The following is a 22769-nucleotide window of genomic DNA, read 5'->3' as shown; positions in this document are numbered from 1 at the left end:
AGAGTTTAATTGAATGTTTTCTATCCATGTAACACTGTGACCAAATACATTAGGTTTTGTGATTTTTCAATCAATCGCAATCAACAGGATAGCTTCTGAAGATTATTCTTCCCCATCAGTAGGATATTTCCGTATCCAATATTGGATGCATAAAACCTTGTGCCTCCAACGTAACGCTCTCGTTTTCGAAGTTCTCCAAATATTCATTCATTCAGAATGAATTCAGATTCAACTTCATACAAATGATCTCTAAATCAACGATAGTCCTACGTCACCCTTGCGGTTATACCATAGATATAACCCACTTCCTGTTTTTGCTATAGAATTATTTGACGATAATTGTTTGATGATTCATTGTTGTGCTCGCAGAACAATACATGCTCCAGATAAGCGCAGCTGTCATCCTTAGTGGAGAAACTTATGCTACTGACAAGCGAAACCAAATCACATACAACATTTCAGAACGACATTTACTTTCTTGGTGACTAAATGAACGAAATAAACTCTTTCTGTTAATCTCAACAACCTCGAAAAGATTAGCACTGATTCATTATGATCAAGATAAGCGCAAATGCTATCATAGTTCATAGTATACGCATATCCGTATATCATATATCCATATATCTATATATCGATGACTTAAAGCAAATAAATATACACACACTTATCTCCGTTTTGCGCTCTTCTCAACAGAAGCCCTTTCTGTTAATATTGCCAGTCTAGATTAGCTTAGCTATCATCCACGGTAGAGAGTTTTCCTACCGTCATGTGAAACCAAATCACTGACAAAATTCCAGAACATTTATTTTCTTGGTGTGCTGACGATAGCCTTGCTTGATGATTACCCACACAATTTTGTAGCTCAGAACTATAATGCAATGGCGTCAGTTTGATGAAATGATTGCAATGCCAGAGGCATCAGCGGGTGAATAATTTGTTCGCGTCCACAGCTTAATTCGAAACGAAGACATGTGATGACGCAAAACAAGGATGAACAAGCGATATTCATTGCTTTGAATACAGAACGATACTGAAAGTTTGCCTTCCTTCCTTGCTTGATACTTTAAACTTCTTCAGTTCATTGGTCTCTAGCTTTCAAAAAGGCCCTTGGAAAACTTTACATTATCCATAATATTATTCCTCCACCCCCATTGTCTTGAGAAAGGCCTTCGATCCCTCGCCGTCCAGCTCGCCCAGCAACGATGTTGTTCAGTCGATTTCCTCACGAAGAATGAAAGTTTGCCTTCTTACTTTCTTTCTTTGTTTTTAAGAGGCTTTAAACTTGATAGAGGCGAATGAACTTCAATCATTCGCCTCTATCAAGTTTGCCTCAGCGAGATCCACTGTTTATACTCTAGAGAAATATTCCCCTTCATTCTTCTTCTTTTCCTTTGTTCACGGAGACTTTACTCTTACGATTTCCCCTTCGTTGCTCATCGATAAGTTGCAGCTCTGTTTGAGGAAACACACAAACGGACAGAACAAATGTATGAGGAAATGCTTCCAATTTTCATCAATTTAAACCATATACAGACTATAGGTTTGTAATGTATAGCATATCAAACAAATCTTAGGGAATTTCCGATTCATTTGGTACGTAAATCGCCAAAATTCGTTCGCGGAAAAAATAGTTATTAACGTAAACTTTATTTCATAAAAACGTGACCTGTTTTCTGATTTGACACCCTTAATGAAAAACGTAGTTCTACGTCAAAAAAATGCACAAAATAACAGGTTTTACTGTAATACTGAATGTTAACTCACAAATGAAATTTTTGGTACATGCCTAACATTGAACATTTTCGACGCCCCGTCACCCAGATATGGGTGACACTTTCCTCGCTCAAATTGAGTAGAATTTTTAGAAGGAATTTGATAGAATAGGCACCTAAATGTAACTATAGGATATGAAGAAAAATAATTAAATCATAATCATAATATTATACTGTTTATACTAAAGGGTGTGTCACATCAAATTGCATCACGGAAAAAACGCTGTAGAAATTCGCCCAGTAAACCGATCCTTTTGAAAATTTTAGACAGTAAAATAAAAACTATTAAACAACTTTTGGCATTTTCTTTTTATTCATACTTCGAGCCCAAGCCCGTATGCTCGCACCTTCCTCTTTACCCCGTCCATAAGGTTCTGTACAACGTCAGGTTGTAGTTTTTTTTTGAACAGAAATCCATTTTCTCTTGAAGTCCGCCTCCGATTTAACAACTTTTGGGTTCTTCCGGAGGTCCTGCTTCATAATCGCCCAATATTTCTCTATTGGGCGAAGCTCCGGCGCGTTGGGCGGGTACATTTCCTTTGGCACGAAGGTGGCCCCGTTGGCTTCGTACCACTCCAACACGTCCTTTGAATAGTGGCACGAAGCGAGATCCGGCCAGAAGATGGTCGGGCCCTCGTGCTACTTCAATAGTGGTAGTAAGCGCTTCTGTAGGCACTCCTTAAGGTAAACCTGCCCGTTTACCGTGCCGGTCATCACGAAGGGGGCGCTCCGCTTTCCGCAAGAGCAGATCGCTTGCCACACCATGTACTTTTTGGCAAACTTGGATAGTTTCTGCTTGCGAATCTCCTCCGGAACGCTGAATTTGTCCTCTGCGGAGAAGAACAACAGGCCCGGCAGCTGACGAAAGTCCGCTTTGACGTAGGTTTCGTCGTCCATTATCAGGCAATGCGGCTTCGTCAGCATTTCGGTGTACAGCTTCCGGGCTCGCGTCTTCCCCACCATGTTTTGCCTTTCGTCGCGGTTAGGAGCCTTCTGAACCTTGTATATACGCAGGCCCTCCCGCTGCTTGGTCCGCTGGACGAATGAACTTGACAAATTCAGCTTATTGACGATATCCCGGACCGAACTTCTCGGATCACGTCTAAACTGCTTAACTACGCGCTTGTGATCTTTTTCACTGACGGAGCATCCATTTTTGCCGTTCTTCACCTTCCGGTCGATGGTTAGGTTCTCGAAGTATCGTTTTAGTACTCTGCTGACCGTGGATTGGACGATTCCCAGCATCTTACCGATGTCCCGATGTGACAACTCCGGATTCTCGAAATGAGTGCACAGGATTAATTCACGACGCTCTTTTCCGTTCGACGACATTTTTCCAAATTTACGAAAAATTGACAGTGAAGCATGGCCAACGTGATCTATACACTCTTATCTGATTATAAGCGAAAGCTGAAGATATAATTCCTAAAAATTAAATTTCTACAGCGTTTTTTCCGTGATGCAATTTGATGTGACACACCCTTTATACTTTTTATTAATTTATAGTAGGGATGGTTTGTGATGCAGTTTTCTGCAAAACCCTTATAATATGACTTTGGCATGTGTTATTGTCATCAATTCGTCTTGAATTGAAAACAAACATTGCTAGATAATGTAAAAGTTATCTATAAACTAAGTTTGATCTTCATTTAATAATTTAATCGCAAGTTGGGCTCTGCAAGAAACTCAAAAACGTCGCGTTGGGCGTCGAACGTGTTAACTCACATACCGGAATATAACCACCAGTGGATTCAACTTTGAAATTAAACCATTCAAAATGTGCCTAATATCAAACCCGCAAGAATTACATTCGCACACGGAAAGAACTTTGGACTGGTCGTCATTATTAACCCTTTCTCTACGGCAGTTTGCTCCGTCGGAGTGCTACCGCTGAACGGAGCATTGCGCCGAAAAGTATGCACATCGCGCTGGTGTGATCGAACATGTCGTCTAAAGACGACGCTCGTACACACAGCTCATCGCGCGGATGTCACCTATAGACGACGCTCGTAGCGAAAAGGTTAAAGGGTGGTTGAAATATCATAGAATAACATAAAGGAGGGGATCTTATCAAAAAAAATATTAAACTCACAATGAGTGGAAAGCACCTACACGGTCGCTAAACGGAAGATCAGACGATCACGGTCGCCATGTGGAAGGTTCGAACACTATCATCGAACTCGCGGACGGGATTTTCTTTCAATCGTTCAATGAAATGGCATGCTTCATAGTCACGCGTATATTGTCAATTGTCGATTGACTACTTCCCGACTGATTGACTGATTCTCTGTATTTTTGGAAAAGATGGTGTTTATAGATATAGATTGGTTTACATTCGTTTATCAAGCACTATGTTCGTACGCAAATGAAAACATAAAAATTTGGAGCATCACTCGTGGTTTTGTTTTATATTCATAGGAAGTAAATATCAATCATCGGTTGTCGTATGCGTCCATAAAACCGTTGAATTTATGTGGGTCAGATTATGTGCATCGCATAACGTTTCATGCGATTCTAAGACATTTGGCATTAAAAAAAAATTATACTCCGATTTCCTTCACTCTCCCCTTGGGTGATTTTTCGAATTTCAGAAAACATTTTGACATCTGCGACAATAGTAAATGAAGTTCGAATGAGATAATATTTTACATAGGGTATTTTATCGTGCAAACCAACATTTTACAGGAAGTCCAGTATGAAAAATCGGTATGACGATTTTCTTTGACAACCTAAGCCATACGTTTTGCTTCCTATTCCGACTTCCTATAACGACTATGTCTCAGAGTGTCGATTGACAAAAAAAATTATTCGGGATGACAGTAGATTTAGACGTCTCATTCAATTGGAAAACATTTGGCATCAAAATTTTTTTTTGAAACCCCCGATTTCCTTTGTGATTACCTTGGGTGATTTTTCAGTTTTCAAAAAATTCAAACTTTGACGGCTGTGCGACACTAGTAAATGAAGTCCGATTGAGCTGATAGAATAGTTTTTCGTGGAAATCAACATTTTTAATCAAGTTCCCTTTGAAAATTCAAGATGGCCATTGGCACTATAATCGACATATCAGGAGAACTATCTGCTTTTCGATAAGTGAGTATTTGAAAAATAGTGTTGTGAATCAAAAGAAGATGATTGTGGTTCTACTACAAATGTAACTACACAAATCAATCATATGTCCATTTTACCTCTACTGTTCGTCTTACCCGTTCGTCCCCTTACTAATACGAACGTTATTGGTGTATACCGAAAAATGACGAACAAAACTACAATCGACTTAGTCAAAAAAAGACGGGTGGATAATGTCGGTGACATAACCGGAGTGACGTAGGACAAAGGGGACAGCTTTTGCTAAATATATATTTTGAATATATTGTTTTATTTTCTTCTCCTACGTGAATTCCTACCTATCTACCTGAAAAATGGATTAGTTTACTGTTTACTCTTTATGAACAAGTTGGGGGTTCTGAAAAGAACATTTGGTGTTTTTGCGTTTTTTTACAAACTTGATTCTTGATTTTTTTCTGAAGGCTTTGTACTTATTAAATGTTCAACGTCGGGCATCTTTCGGCGTATACACATATCGTACAATCAAAATTATGGCTGTGATAGGGAATGCACAGGTGGTCATCAGCTCGTTCACTATCATATATTTCACTATTGAGCACATTACCGTACATTAAGCTGTGGTTTCGGAGACGAATGAATTGTAAGATTTGTAGTCTCCGCAAACAAAGTAAATAAAAATGAAAAAGAACTGAGATATTGGAGACGAACTCTACGATCTGTCGAGAAATAAACGAGCTATAAGCGTTCTGAAAAACCAACAGTAAATACAGGGACGGATGACCTTCGGATTAAAGTCCTTTAAAATAAGAACAGAGCAGCAGGAAAAACATAGCTCATCGTGTTGCTCCTTAGTTATTTCTCTATGCAATGCAGATGTAACGTCAGTCAATTTTCAACATCAGTTATCATCAGTTATCTCTATAATCGCTGTTAGGTATACTGGCACCAATCCGTTCGGCCTAGCTACCCTTGCGGAGCAATCAGTGAATGAGACCAACATGGAACTGGAGACCTGCACGGTTCGAGTGAGACTTTGCCTTTCCCTTAACATGTCCTCCTTTGTTACGTCCACACGTCCACGTTGCTGCTTGTTTTCTTTTTATGATGTGATGCGATGCGATGTTAAACGATGCCGTACAACCACACTGGTTTACGGTTTGAAAGAAAATGAGATATTTTTTTGGGATCCGCGCGTTTTATACTCTAGCGGTACACGCTCACAGGATAGAGACAAATCGGCAGACTCAGCCAGAGGGGCGAGTCCAACGAGACGAACGAATGAGCGTTAAAAGGCAGCGATGGCAAAAAAATACATCCTTAGAGGCGAATGAACTGCAAAGTTTAAAGCCTCTTAAAACAAAGAAAGAAGAAGAAAAATACATTCATTACGATTTGTTCGCTCGTTGGATTCACATGCAGGCTAAAAAGGGTCCTTTTCAGGATCACAAAATTATCTTCAATCTAAAGAGTTTATTTTTTTTGTTATCACTCGATATCCCCATCTTGTTCGGCTAAACCTTTCTGTTTAGCGATTGCGTTTGCCACTCGCCACAGCTTTCACAGTTGGAAAATTTCTTCCCATCCAGCTTGTGACATATTGTACAGTAAATTACATTCAATGGCACGTCGCATTACCACCACTCAACGTCGGATTGGAGGTAATTTAAACCTGTAATTGAACATTTGCGATGACAGTGGTACAGTGTCGACTTTCAATGTGGGGTCATAATTTGGACCCCGAACTCTATGTTTACAAAAATGTCCAACTAAATATGTCGCATCACAGGTTCGTCCAATTAGCTAAATGTCGAGATAAGTGTAAATTACTGTACTTTCAATCTAGAAGCGATTTAAGAATTGGTGAAAATCAATAACCTCAGAACAACTGCCAAATTCATATACTCATCATATCCTGGCAAACAAATTATGAAAAAATCAATTTGTGTTTTATTATTATTTTGGATATTATTTTAGAAAGCATTGAACTGTATTTCGTAAACTCTTTTTTGAAAGGTTTAATGGCCCTGATAAGCGCCTTGTTTTATGGAATGGTTCCAATTCAGAAAACTTTGTACTCGTGGTTTTGGAAAAAAACCATTTCGAACGCCCTCGATGCCGCCTTCTTCTGGATTTGCCACCAAAGCAGTTTGTATAAAGAACAAACTTTTTGACGTAGGACTACGTCTAACCGGAAGATATAGGGGGTGAAATGGAAATCTAGGCACTGAACAAGTAGGAAAAAATGCAAGATTTGGAACGCTTATAACTCAATCATTTCTCAATAGATCGCAAAAGTTTTTGCATCAATTGATAGGAAATATATCTACGCATCTATCATAACGAATAACATTTCATTTTACTTGAGATAAATAATTGAATAATTGTGAAATATCAAGCATTGTCAAAATGCACTATGTGCCCATTTTTGATTGGTCCATTTTGTGCTCCTCAAATCGAACCGACCAAAACGGGCAACCAGAGCAGCAGCGAAATAGAATGAAGCACGATTGGAAAGGAAAAAGAAAAAAATGAACGAAACATTGGTCGCAGTCTCACACATGCGTAATTCTCGAGCCAGCCAGTCAGCTTAAAAACAGGAAGTGGGTTATATCTATGGTATAACCGCAAGGGTGACGTAGGACTATCGTTGATTTAGAGATTTTTTGTTTGAAGTTGAATCTGAATTCATTCTGAATGAAAGAATAAATGAATAGTTGGGGGACTTCGAAAACGAGAGCGTTACGTTGGAGGCACAAGGTTTTATGCATCCAATATTGGATACGGAAATATATTACTGATGGGGAAGAATAATCTTCAGAAGCTATCCTGTTAATTGCGATTGATTGAAAAATCACAAAACCAAATGTATTTGGTCACAGTGTTACATGGATAGAAAACATTCAAATAAACTTTGTCACATGAATGTATTTTTAAATTCCCAGAGGAACTGGCAGATTATTTTCAGTAACGATTAGATATTTCTACATTTTCCTCGATACTGGAAGCCAACTCGATAACCATCTGTTAATAGCACTTGATTGAAACATATTTGGTCACAGTGTTACATGGATAGAAAACATCAAAATAAACTCTTTCACATAATGTAATTTTAAATTCCCAGAGGAACTAGCAGATTATTTTCCGGATCTTTCTCGATGCTGAACGGCATCCAAACGGAAAGAATTCCGTGCGTGTATGTGTGTGTAGCGGCTGCTTCCATGGTCACCTTCTCTTCTCCTGAAGGATCGGCTTCTCAGTGCTCCTAACAGTTTCAAACAAGTCGTCCAGCACTCTCAGCAACGATGTTGTCTTGTCGATGTCCTCACGAAAAATGAATGCGTCTCACCACCAGAATATCGCTTAAGTATGCTTTTTGTGCGTGATTGAATCGAGAGAAGGCGTGGTTTACGATGGCAATTTGGAAGGCAAACTAGAGGGGAATGAACTCTCTGAGCTCGGAACTTTCGGCGACTGAGCAATAATCGATTGCGGGCGCATACAATATTGGATACGGAAATATTCTACTGATGGGGAAGAATAATCTTCAGAAGCTATCCTGTTAATTGCGATTGATTGAAAAATCACAAAACCAAATGTATTTGGTCACAGTGTTACATGGATAGAAAACATTCAAATAAACTCTTTCACATGAATGTAATTTTAAATTCCCAGAGGAACTGGCAGATTATTTTCCGGATCTTCCTCGATGCTGAATGGCGTCTAAACGGGAAGAATTCCACGCGTGTATATGTGTGTGTGCGTGTGTGTGTGTGTGTGTAGCGGCTGCTTCGTGATCTTCCCGGGGAACCGTTTGTGGCATCACTCTCCTCCTGATGGATTCCCTTCTGGCCTAAGGTACACAAACAGGCTCTTGGTGACACCGTTCATTCGCGCTTTCATGATAACAAAGAGCTTCACCACAACAGCGACAACATGCTCTAATCGCTGTTCAATTAGAACTGAGTGGATTTCCGAGCGGCGCTCGCATATATACCGATTGGTGATTTCAACAGCCTGTTTTGAAAGCAATTTTAAGGCTATTGAAACAAGTTTTTGGATGAGAAAGTAACAAGTATAGAACGCGTAGACATTTTATCTTTCGAATGAAGTATTTATCATACCATTTCGTTCAGTTGTTTAGGAGCTATTAACGCTCAAAATCTCGATCTCCGGCGTAACGCTTTCGTTTTCGAAACATTGATTTTACACCCCGGTATAGAAATGAAAGACGTAGTCCTACGTCAAAATCCCCGCATTCTCATTCAAACTGTACACCACATCGGTTCGCATCACAACACATCAACAAACCAACCCAAGCAGCCATGTCTGGACATGGTAAAGGAGGAAAAGTGCCGAAGTGATCGAGTTAGCTGGCAAAGTTGCTCGCGACGATAAGAAAACCCGCATTCGGAACAGAACACATTCGGTTCGGTGGACATCAAGACAACAGCCAGTTGCAGCGTGTGGCGAGTGGCAAACGCAATCGCAAAACGGCATCAGGTAGCAGAAGAAAACAGTTTGTTCTTTATACAAACTGCTTTGGTGGCAAATCCAGAACAAGGCGGCATCGAGGGCGTTCGAATAATTTTTCAAAACCACAAGTACAAAGTTTTCTAAATTGGAACCATTCCATAAAACAAGGCGCTTTTCAGGGCCATTAAACCTTCCAAAAAAGAGTTTAGGAAATACAGTTCAATGCTTTCTAAAACATTATCCAAAATAATAATAAAACACAAATTGATTTTTTCATAATTTGTTTGCCAGGATCTGATGAGTATGTTAATTTGGCAGTTGTTCTGAGCTTATTGATAGTTGGGAACTTTCCAGATTATTCAATTTTCACCAATTCTTAAATTGTTTCCAGATTGAAAGTACAGTAATTTACAATTAGTTCGACATTTAGCTAATTGGACGGACATGTAATGCGACTTATTTAGTTGGACATTTTTGTAAACATAGAGATCCAAATTATGACCCCACATTGAAAGTCGACACTGTACCACTGTCATCGCAAATGTTCAATTACACGTTAAAATCGCCTCCAATGCGACACTGAGTGGCGCTTCGGCACGTCGCATTGAATGTAATTTACTGTACAACATGTCACAAAGCTGGATGGGAAGAAATTTTCCAACTGTGAAAGCTGTGGCGAGTGGCAACAAATCGCTAAACAGGAAGGTTTAGCCGAACAAGATGGGGATATCGAGTGATAACAAAACAATAAACTCTTTAGATTGAAGATATTTTTGTGATCCTGAAAAGGACCCTTTTTAGCCTGCATGTGAATCCAACGAGCGAACAAATCATAATGAATGTTTTTTTTTTGCCATCGCTCCCTTTTAACGCTCATTCGTTCGTCTCGTTGGACTCGCCTCTTTGGCTGAGTCTGCCGATTTGTCTCTATCCTGTGAGTGTGTACCTTATTTTCTTTCAAACCGTCAATCCGTGTGGTTGTACGGCATCGGCATCGTGGACGTAACAAAGGAGGACAAGTTAAGAGAAAGGCAAAGTCTCACTTGAACCGTGCAGGTCTCCAGTTCCCTGTTGGTCGCATTCACTGATTGCTCCGCAAGGGTAACTAGGCCGAACGGATTGATGCCGGAGCACCAGTATACATAACAGCGATTATAGAGTTTCGGCCGTCGGAGTGCTCGAGTTGGCTTGCAAAGCTGCTCACGACAATCAGAAAACCCGCATCAAGAACAGAGCAGCTTCGGTTCGGCGCTCATCAAGGCAACAATTAGTTTCAGTGAGTGGCAAAGTGTTTCTCCGGCACGTCGCATTAAATGTAATTTACTGAACAACATGTCACAAGCTGGATGGGAAGAAATTTTCCAACTGTGAAAGCTGTGGCGAGTGGCAAACGCAATAGCTAAACAGGAAGGTTTAACCGAACAAGAAGGGAATATCGAGTGATAACAAAAACACAACATTAAAGGTTCTTTTCAGAACCATCAACATATTCATAAAGAGTAAACAGTAAACTAATCCATTTTTCAGGTAGATAGTTAGGTATTCACGTAGGAGAAGAAAATAAAACAATATATTTAAAATATATATTTAACAAAAGCTGTCCCCTTTGTATAGTCCTACGTCACTCCGGTTATGTCCCCGACATTACCCATCCGTCTTTTTTTCTTCTGCTACCAGCTGCCGTTTTGCGATTGCGTTTGCCACTCGCCACTCGCTGCGACTGCCTGTTGTTGTCTTGATGTTCACCGAACCGAATGTGTTCTGTTCCGAATGCGGGTTTTCTTATCGTCGCGAGCAGCTTTGCCAGCTAACTCGATCACTTCGGCGGCCGAAACTATATAACGCCGGCTAGGTGGACTGGTGCACTGGTACTAACGCGCTCGGCCTAGCTACCCTTGCGGGGAATTCCAGATCAACACGGTTCGAGCGGGATTTTGCCTTTCCCTTCACTTTTCCTCCTTTACCATGTCCAGACATGGCTGCTTGGGTTGGTTTGTTGATGTGTTGTGATGCGAACCGATGTGGTGTACGGTTTGAATGAGAATGATCGTTACGGCAGCGGAGCGGGGATTTTTAAGCTGACTGGCTGGCTCGAGAATTACGCATGTGTGAGACTGCGACCAATGTTTCGTTCATTTTTTTTTCTTTTTCCTTTCCAATCGTGCTTCATTCTATTTCGCTGCTGCTCTGGTTGCCCGTTGTGGTCGGTACGATTTGAGGAGCACAAAATGGACCAATCAAAAATGGGCACATAGTGCATTTGGACAACGCTTGATATTTCACAATTATTTAATGCTTTATCTCAGGAAAAATGAAATGTTATTCGTTATTATAGATGCGTAGATATATTTCCTATCAATTGATGCAAAAACCTTTGCGATCTATTGAGAAATGCTCGAGTTATAAGCGTTCAAAATCTTGCATTTTTTCCTACTTGTTCAGTGCCTAGATTTCCATTTCACCCCCTATATCTTCCGGTTAGACGTAGTCCTACGTCAAAAACAGTGATTCCAGTATATAAACAAAACAGTGTGAATATCGAACGTCAAATTTGCAACATAAACAAATGTGTAGGTGTACAAACCAGGGCAATGTGCCCATTAATGGAACCACTTAACTGTAATCCTGATGGTCGATCGATGTATGGGCCTTTGTGTTTACTCTGGAACTAGACAATGAACGACTGATGGCGAATCCAATGGCGATGACACAGCAGCAGGATTATTTTCAGGTATTTTTCTTGGTTGCAAAAATTCGTTGTATTTCTCAATGATGAATGATTTGCTTTTCTAGTATATCCGCCTGATCTTTTCCATTCTATAATTTGGTCCAGTTCGATCATGTTCAGTCATGTTGGATGCTGACTCGGCAGCACTGGACTATTTCCATTATGTTTCCTCCACAACCAACCTTAAAATTTTGATTTTGTGTGCACGCTGTATACGATGGCTGATGCTTGTCATTGATTACGTCAAACTATACATTTCGCAAGACAAACTAAACCATTTTCCCTCAAGTCGGCCCCTTTATTAAAGGCTTTTGGCTGTCCTCGTATTCCACACGATCAGACTTCTATGCCCTTAACATTGGTATCCGACTCAATCCTACGAATCTGCACCGCATTATGACATCCGATTTTAAATAGATAAAAAAAAATAGCTACCCTAGGTAACGTGTCGCGTTTCGTTATGCACTTAAAAACAACTTACCAAGTAACTAATAAAAATAACTTGAACTATAAAAAATCAAACCTATTTCCCTATTCTCATCACATTTTTAAATTTCGATAAATTTTTAAAACTTTCAATGATTGAACGAACATTCTCTTCTGATTCCAGATTCCGCCAGTGTGGTCGTTCACGTCATAAACGGCGAGCAGCCAGCCGCAATGCAGCACGGGAACAGCAGCGCCATCAGTATTTCAATCACGGAACGTAGTTTTAGCTTAGGTTATCTATCGGCGCCGGGTGGTAAAAATTTATTAATATCATTAACGTCGTCGTGGTTTTGTTTGATACTACAATCGATATGCCTATACGGCACCTTCAGGTGATTTATGCCGTGAAAACTCTCAACAGCTCTGTGTTATTGTCCCCTGGCTCAGGCCATTGTTCCGGTTTGCGTAATATGTTATTTCATTATTCAAATTCGGTTTCGGTTTCACAACCCGTTAGCCGGAACACTGAGTTACGCCCGGTATAAAAGGATCCTATAGATAAAGAAAGGGGGTCAAACCAGTTCCTCTGTGTAATATAACGCGTCGCAGCGAAAGCCATCGCTGGAAGTTTGCGGATTCATGCTGTTCACCCCCATGTAATGATGATGATGGCCATGTTGAGTAATTAGTTTTAAATCTTAATAAGGTTTTTACGAGACGTTCCCATCAACGGACAACCATCCTTTACCGTTGCAGTGGATGCTGCACTGTTTGGATTTTTATTAGCGAGAACATAATGAAAGATAGAACAATTTGCGAAAGGATGCTCGTTTAATTTCGAAATGATACATAATGGAACGTGTACACGAGTAGATCAACCGATGTCACGTAGGACATCGATTACACTGTAGGATAGCGAAATTCCAAGAAAATGACAGCAATGGTACATGATTCAGCTCACATCCAACATGCGATCATTTGTAAAAAGATAGGTTAGCTCATGTAATCGATTCGTAACATAAATCATAACAATCGCGATAAATCCCGCAATGTTTTGTTGTAAAGCTTTTTGTCCCTCCTAGCGATAAAGGCTGCACCTAGTGTACTGTTGAACTCATTTCGTCGCGGGAAATGTATCGATGGTGAAAAGACTAGATAGCCGCACGACTTAACTATTGGCGATCTAACGTACAAATCTACACCTAGGCGGCGCTGCGGTGAAAGTGATGATGGTTTTAAATTTTGCCATGTGAGCTTATGGAAGGTTTGTAGTTCTTTCCATAAATTACAATGTCATAATCATAAAAGATTATTTGATTGCGATTAGTTTGTAAGAAATTTAATTCTGCGCAATTTTATATATAACATGTTATTTATTTACCTCTTTCAGTAGTGAAAACTATAAAAATGTTGACAATGGTTGAATTAAAGAAGTAAATTCGAGAGCACAATCAAACACAAGCAGAAAAATGTACGATTCCTGCATGTGAGAACTACCTTGGAAAGCCCGGAAGTAAAATATACTTGATTTGTTTTTGAGTTTTAGGTTACATTAGCATCGTTTTCTTAGTTCAAAAACAAAATCCAGATGTTTCACCGATCGTTTACGTTTTGCGTTAGATCGCCAATTGACGAATTTACGCAAAGCTGAATCAGCTCATACGACATCTACATTAGAGCTCAGAACCACAAAAGTGAGGGTGTATGTTTATTTTACGCACTGAAAAGCAAGATTCGGTGGAGATTATTTATTTTATTTCAATTTAGATTCATTTCAGCCATTGAATATCGTCAGTATATGGTAAGAAAGTTGGAGTTTTGTATATTTACGATGGGTTCAACACGCGATTTGACCAAAGTCATAGATAATTTTCGAAAATTTTAAGTTTGACAATGCATACCGGTTATTGATACTATGGATAATTGCAATTAAATCGATATCATATCAAATTGGCTGATATCATTGATTATGTAGGGGCCAATACGAGAAGAATTTGCAGTATTTTTAGCACAAAACACCCTATTCATCGTTTACTTAGTTGAAAAAAATTAAAGTTACAATACTTATAACAAGCCATTCCTCGTAATATACATAGCACATTGTAAAATGATGATTTTCTAACCTTTTCAGTGTGGAAAGAATACATGAAATCGGGAAATTTGAAGATAAATTCTGATTTTTCTAGAAAAATTTGAACGAATTTCATACCAAAAAAAACAAAACATCCTCATTTTACTCGCTGCGCCATCTGGTTGTAAATCCAACGTAAATTCGTCAATTAGTGAATTCGTTTTTAAACTGAGTCAGTGCCAAACTGACTCTGTAATAAAAAAACGTTTTCAGTTTCACGAATGCGATGGTTTGTTTTTTTTATCACTTTTGTTTATTTTAGGCTCATTAGCATTTTAGCTGTAACAGAGCCGAATTTCAATCGTGTACATGTCACATGTTTATCATATCTATAATTAGCACATTACACAGTTGCCATGTTTTCGGCGTTAGAGTATTCCCTTCTATACCATTGCATATGGTACACATTTTACACAGTTGCCATATAGGCGTAAGAGTTTTCGTTCTGTTCTTCCATTATCCAGTTAGACCGGACAGCGGAGACAGTTGATTGATCATTGTTGAGTTATTTATAGAACAGCAGCCCGATGTTTCTTGCAGAGCAGAGCAGTTGTATGGATGAATCGATCTTATTTCGACCGTGGATCGATCTCCATCGCTGATGATTGTTGCGTGGACGTAATTATTCTGTAACAACACAAAGATGGTCAATGAGGGCCCTGAGTTTTGAACTCACGATCGATCGCTTACTAGGCGAACGCGCAACCAATGTGGCTACGGAGACCCCCCGAATGCGATGGTTTGTTGGTGTGCGTTATATAGTCTGATTTGTTTATATTTGCGACTACATATGTACAGTGTCGACGTCTGGTGGCGATATTAGTGCTTGGGAGGTAAATTATTCTCCTATCAGATCAGAAGGGCCAAGTGCAGTGTAAAAATATAAAAGTTTGAATGAAAGTTTTCACTTCATATTGTTTGATTACCTTAAACATGTGGTTCTGACACTCACTTAACCATTTGTCGATGCATTTTCTGTTTGTTCTACAAATAATTACTATTATAATATAAAATCATCATTAGACACAGTTTTCGTTCAATATTATTCTGCGATATCGGAAAAAAACCTCTTATTTCATCACATAAAATAAATATTCGACACGTTAAAGTAAATTTTGACGTGGCACTACGTCTAACCGGAGTATATGGGGGGTAAAATGGAAACCTCAACACAGAACATACAGGAAAAAATGAAAGATTCCGAATGCTTATAACTCGAACATTTCTTACTGGATCGGAAAGATGAATGCATCAATTGATAGGGAATATTTCTACGCTTCTGTCGCAATGTATAAAATGTTATTTTTCATTAGATAAACAATTGAACAACTGTATAATGTTAAGCGTTATCTAAACGCCCTAACTGCCTCATTTTGATTGGCCCGATCTACGGTTTTCCTAACACAGCCATCTAAACCAAGCAGCCTTGGGGAAATCGGCATTGTAAATACATGAAAGTATGGGAACTTTTGTTCTTACCGAAATGTGTTCCCTAACACAGACTTCAAAACCAAGCAGCGTTGGAGAGATCGGCATTGCAAATACAGGAAAGTCAGGGGTATTTTTGTTTCGACTGAAATGTGTTTCCCTAACACAGACTTCTAATCCATGGAGCGTGGGGAAATCTGCATTGCAAATACATGAAAGTCGGGGGTATTTTTGTTCCGACTGAAATGTGTTTCCCAACACAGACTTTAGAACCAAGGTGTCTGAGGAAATTGGCATTGCAAAATCGTGTAAGTCGGGGGCATTTTGGTCCGACTGAAATGTGTTTGCCTCTAACACAGACTTCGAAACCAAGATGTCGGCTCAGCAAATAAATGCAAACTGCGAGTACTTTTGTACTCGCTTGCCTTTGTGCAAGTGCCTGAAGTTCATCAAATTAAGCAAATTCGCGGTTCGAGAAAAACGTATACTTGAGAGATGAACTTCTGAAGGAAACGAGATGAACTTCTGAAGGAAACGTAAAATAAAATAATCGTTTGATAATTCTTTCGTTCACATATTTTGTCCTAGGCATCATACCAAACGTAAAAGGACTGTCATTAAATTTACTTGTAACGAAGAACATAATCTATCACAATGCATGAATTGACCTTTTATGGAATTATACAATATTTTTACTCACAAAACAAATATATTGAATTCAATTGAATTGTTTCATTCTATCAAAAATTTAATCAATACAAACGAATGATTGCTACGCTAAGGCAGTCCCACGTCAACCTTGCGGTTATATCATAGATATAACCCACCCATTTTTTCATTCATAATTTTGATTTTGAAAGCAGATTTATTCTACCTGAATATCCATCATTATTTTCGCCTCCCAATGAGAGCACACGTAGCTTAATGCCGTCTATATACGAATATACTCTTCAAAATCAAAATTGGATTACGATTCCAATAATACAAAGGCAAAAGCAGCAGGTTTTCCATTTTCATAGTCTTTATTTTTAGATTTTCCAAAACAATACTCGGAACTTGACAGTTCAGTATAGTTGTATTGGTGAACCCGAGTGCCAACCCGTGAAACATCTCAGTGCGAGTGCGAAACTAACAGCTTTCGGGGCCAACCAGTGCGACACTGAGTGCGCAACTGAGTGAATAAAACAGGAAGTGGGTTATATCTATGATATAACCGCAATGGTGACGTAGGACTATCGTTGATTTAGTGATCATTTGTTTGAAGTTGAATCTGAATCCATTTTGTATGAATGAATAAATGAATATTTGGGGGACTTCGAAAACGAGAGCGTTACGTTGGAGGTACAAGGTTTTATGCATCTAATATTGGACACGAAATAATAATCTTCAGAAGCTTTCCTGCTAATTACACTTGATTGAAAAATCACAGAACTAAATGTATTTGGTCGCAGTGTTATCTGGTTAGAAAACATTAAAATAAACTCTTTAGCTTGCATGTTATTTTCAATGCCAAGGAGAACTGGCGGATTATTTTGCAGCAGCGATATTTTTCCGGGTTATTCTCGAAGTCCACCACCAGTGGTTAATGCTAACTCGATAACTACCTCTTAATTGCACTTGATTGAAAAATCACAAAACCAATTGTATTTGGTCGCAGTATTATATGGATAGAAAACGTTAAAATAAACTCTTTCGCTTGAATGTAATTTGCAATTCAAAGGGGAACTGGCATATTATTTTGCAGCAACGATCACTTCCTTCCAGATTCTTCTATGTGTATTCTGTATGTGTGTATGGCGGTTGCTCCGATGCCTCAAGCGGAACCAATTTTCGATGCTGGTATTCTCTCGGTCGTCTTCTCTTTCTGATGGATCGGCTTTTCTGCGCTCCTTCACAGTCCCAAACAAACGCATTTAGATCAGGTCAGGCGATATAATAAATCCCTCGATCCCTCGCCGTCCAGCTCATCCAGCCCGTTCAGTTCGTTCAGTTCGGTCAGCTCGTTCAGTAACGATGTTGTCTTGTCGATGTCCTCACGAAAAATGAATGCGATCACCACCAGAATATCGCTTAAGTATGCTTTTTGTCCGTGATTGAATCGAAAGAAGGTGTGGTTTACGATGGCAATTTGGAAGGCAAACTAGAGACGAATGAACTCTTAGTTTGAAACTTTCGGCGACTGAGCAATAATTGATTGAAAATTATATGATTTTCGCGATGCGAAACATTTTCCATTGCGCGCGCAAACTGTATTCCATACGAAAATATTCTACCGATGGGGGAGAATAATCTTCAGAAGCTTTCCTGCTAATTAATTACACTTGATTGAAAAATCACAAAACCAATTGAATTCGATCGCAGGAGTACTAAATGGTGTGTCACATCAAATTGCAACACGGAAAAAACGCTGTAGAAATTCGCCCAGTAGACCGATCCTTTTGAAAATTTTAGACAGTAAAATAAAAACTATTAAACAACTTTTGGCATTTTCTTTTTATTCATACTTCGAGCCCAAGCCCGTATGCTCGCACCTTCCTCTTTACCCCGTCCATAACGTTCTGTACAACGTCAGGTTGTAGTTTTTTTTTGAACAGAAATCCATTTTCTCTTGAAGTCCGCCTCCGATTTGACAACTTTTGGGTTCATCCGGAGGGCCTGCTTCATAATCGCCCAATATTTCGCTATTGGGCGAAGCTCCGGCGCGTTGGGCGGGTTCATTTCCTTTGGCACGAAGGTGACCCCGTTGGCTTCGTACCACTCCAACACGTCCTTTGAATAGTGGCACGAAGCGAGATCCGGCCAGAAGATGGTCGGGCCCTCGTGCTGCTTCAATAGTGGTAGAAAGCGCTTCTGTAGGCACTCCTTAAGGTAAACCTGCCCGTTTACCGTGCCGGTCATCACGAAGGGGGCGCTCCGCTTTCCGCAAGAGCAGATCGCTTGCCACACCATGTACTTTTTGGCAAACTTGGATAGTTTCTGCTTGCGAATCTCCTCCGGAACGCTGAATTTGTCCTCTGCGGAGAAGAACAACAGGCCCGGCAGCTGACGAAAGTCCGCTTTGACGTAGGTTTCATCGCCCATTACCAGGCAATGCGGCTTCGTCAGCATTTCGGTGTACAGCTTCCGGGCTCGCGTCTTCCCCACCATGTTTTGCCTTTCGTCGCGGTTAGGAGCCTTCTGAACCTTGTATGTACGCAGGCCCTCCCGCTGCTTGGTCCGCTGGACGAATGAACTTGACAAATTCAGCTTATTGGCGACATCCCAGACCGAACTTCTCGGATCACGTCTAAACTGCTTAACTACGCGCTTGTGATCTTTTTCACTGACGGAGCATTCATTTTTGCCGTTCTTCACCTTCCGGTCGATGGTTAGATTCTCGAAGTATCGTTTTAGTACTCTGCTGACCGTGGATTGGATGATTCCCAGCATCTTACCGATGTCCCGATGTGACAACTCCGGATTCTCGAAATGAGTGCGCAGGATTAATTCACGACGCTCTTTTTCGTTCGACGACATTTTTCCAAATTTACGAAAAATTTACAGTGAAGCATGGCCAACGTGATCTATAAACTCTTATCTGATTATAAGCGAAAGCTGAAGATATAATTCCTAAAAATTAAATTTCTACAGCGTTTTTTCCGTGATGCAATTTGATGTGACACACCCTTTATGTGGATAGAAAACATTAAAATAAACTCTTTCGCATGAATGTATTTTTCAATGCCCAGGGAATTGGCAGATTATTTTCAGCAACGATTAGATTTTTGACGTAGGACTACGTCTAACCGGAAGATATAGGGTGTGAAATGGAATTCTAGGCACTGAACAAATAGGAAAAAATGCAAGATTTGGAAAGCTTATAACTCGAGCATTTTTCAATAGATCGCAAAGGTTTTTGCATCAATTGATAGGAAATATATCTACGCATCTATCATAACGAATAACATTTCATTTTTCTTGAGATAAATAATTGAATAATTGTGAAATATCAAGCATTGTCCAAATGCACTATGTGCCCATTTTTGATTGGTCCATTTTGTGCTCCTCAAATCGTACCGACCAAAACGGGCAACCAGAGCAGCAGCGAAATAGAATGAAGCACGATTGGAAAGGAATAAGAAAAAAATGAACGAAACATTGGTCGCAGTCTCACACATGCGTAACTCTCGAGCCAGCCAGTCTGCTTAAAAATCCCCGCTCCGCTGCCGCAACGATCATTCTCATTCAAACCGTACACCACATCGGTTCGCATCACAACACATCAACAAACCAACCCAAGCAGCCATGTATGGACATGGCAAAGGAGGAAAAGTGAAGGGAAAGGCAAAATCCGGCAACGGCAACGCGATTCGAGCGCGTTGGTCTGGAGTTCCCCGCAAGGGTAGCTAGGCCGAGCGCGTTAGTACCAGTGCACCAGTCCACCTAGCCGGCGTTATATAGTTTCGGCCGCCGAAGTGATCGATTTAGCTGGCAAAGCTGCTCGCGACGATAAGAAACCCCGCATTCGGAACAGAACACATTCGGTTCGGTGGACATCAAGACAACAGGCAGTTTCAGCGAGTGGCTAGTGGCAAACGCAATCGCAAAACGGCATCAGGTAGCAGAAGAAAAAAGTTTGTTCTTTATACAAACTGCTTTGGTGGCAAATCCAGAACAAGGCGGCATCGAGGGCGTTCGAAATGGTTTTTTTCAAAACCACGAGTACAAAGTTTACTAAATTGGAACCTTTCCATAAAAAGAGGCGCTTTTCAGGGCCATTAAACCTTCCAAAAAAGAGTTTAGGAAATACAGTTCAATGCTTTCTAAAACATTATCCAAAATAATAATAAAACACAAATTGATTTTTTCATAATTTGTTTTTTGCCAGGATCTGATGAGTATGTGAATTTGGCAGTTGTTCTGAGCTTATTGATAGTTGGGGACTTTCCTGATTATTCAATTTTCACCAATTCCTAAATTGTTTCCAGATTGAAAGTACAGTAATTTACAATTAGTTCGACATTTAGCTAATTGGACGGACATGTAATGCGACTTATTTAGTTGGACATTTTTGTAAACATAGAGATCCAAATTATGACCTCACATTGAAAGTCGACACTGTACCACTGTCATCGCAAATGTTCAATTACAGGTTAAAATCGCCTCCAATGCGACACTGAGTGGCGCTTCGGCACGTCGCATTGAATGTAATTTACTGTAAAACAAGTCACAAAGCTGGATGGGAAGAAATTTTCCAACTGTGAAAGCTGTGGCGAGTGGCAACAAATCGCTAAACAGGAAGGTTTAGCCGAACAAGATGGGGATATCGAGTGATAACAAAACAATAAACTCTTTAGATTGAAGATAATTTTGTGATCCTGAAAAGGACCCTTTTTAGCCTGCATGTGACTCCAACGAGCGAACAAATCGTAATGAATGTATTTTTCTTTCTTTCTTTCTTTGTTTTTAAGAGGCTTTAAACTTTGCAGTTCATTCGCTTCTAGCCCAGTGAAGAGCCACAATAAGACCAGCCCAGAAGGGACTGGCGAAAGGGAAACCAAAAAAATCACTCAGATCTGTCCGCTCGACTCTCGGTTAAAGAAGAAGGTAGGAAGGGATCCTATGCTTCATAAGATATTTAATATATGCTGTAAAGAAAAGTAAATATTTACTGATCCGAGGACCGAAGCAGTGACGAAGCACAAATGACCTAGACTCCAAGCGCAGGGCGTGTTTCAAAAACAAAAAAACACAAAAAAAGGCCCTTCTCAGGAGGATGGGAAGGAAAGGAGTGGAAAGGATTTGGGTGGGATTAGAGGAGTGGAAGGGGGTGGGAGTGGTATGGGTAGGAAAGAGGGGAGGAGTAGGATGTGGGGTGGTTGTGAAATGAAATGAAATACAGTTTGAATAAAATATAGTGGTTTTGAATTTAATGGTATATAGTGGAGCTGAAAAATGGAGAGGTTTATTTAATGAATTAATCCTCCTTGGTGAGTGTGGCTGTAGGAATAGGAAGTTGATTAAAGTATAATGTAATGGATAGAAGATAGATGTTAGTATGAAAGTATATATTATATTATTTGTTATTTATTATTATTAAATGCGTGTATACATGACTGTGAAGTGGCGAACTTTAATAAGCAATTTCCAAGGTATTTAGTATTTCGATTTAGATTTTACCAAAGAAGTCGGTTTCTTTCAGAAACGCAATTAAATTGGTTTCTTGGGTCTCATCTCTACTGAGGATATCTCGGAGACTCTGACCTATGTTGTGTCGGACTCGAGCATCTTTGGTATGTTGACATTCGAGTAAGAGATGGCTAACGGAAACCGGAGTTTCGTTGCAAGCACATTGGGGTTTTTCGGCTCTGCAGAACAAGTGTGAGTGGGTGAAGTTAGTGTGCCCAATTCGAAGACGGGTAAGGACTTGCCTTTCCCTACTATTGAGGCGGTCCTCCCAAGGGAGAGTGGAATTTTTAATTTGATGAAGATGAGTGGGACGGCTGTTTATCCAACCTATGTCCCAGCTTTCACGGACTTGCTGTTTTACCCAGCGGACAATGTCAGATGGAGGACAGGGCATGTCTGGAGGTTCTATTTTGCTGCCCTTGCCGGCCAGTATGTCGGCGGCTGTGTTTCCGCGGATTCCTGAGTGACCAGGAACCCAGCAGAAGGAGATGTTTTTATTTGAAGCAGCCTCTTCTGTTTGCTTAATCCATGGGTGTTTGCTGTTTCCACTCAGAAGATCGTGGAGACAGCT

General features: G+C 40.0%; 1 protein-coding gene across 1 annotated transcript in view; it reads left to right on the top strand.

The window, feature by feature from the left end:
* The window catches only part of LOC129776379 (limbic system-associated membrane protein-like), a 373734-nt gene extending 354982 nt beyond the window's left edge, over positions 1–18752 (top strand). Inside the window, exon 7 of the mRNA XM_055781981.1 lies at positions 12653–18752. Within this exon, the coding sequence (XP_055637956.1) occupies positions 12653–12867 (215 nt within the window). The 3' untranslated portion in view covers positions 12868–18752. The remainder of the gene's footprint in view (positions 1–12652) is intronic.
* The last annotated feature ends 4017 nt before the right edge of the window (positions 18753–22769 follow it).

Source organism: Toxorhynchites rutilus, chromosome 3, assembly GCF_029784135.1.
Source record: "Toxorhynchites rutilus septentrionalis strain SRP chromosome 3, ASM2978413v1, whole genome shotgun sequence".
Classification (NCBI taxonomy): domain Eukaryota; kingdom Metazoa; phylum Arthropoda; class Insecta; order Diptera; family Culicidae; genus Toxorhynchites; species Toxorhynchites rutilus.
Note: the sequence above shows the minus strand (reverse complement) of the source record. Positions and strands in the feature narration are given on the sequence as shown.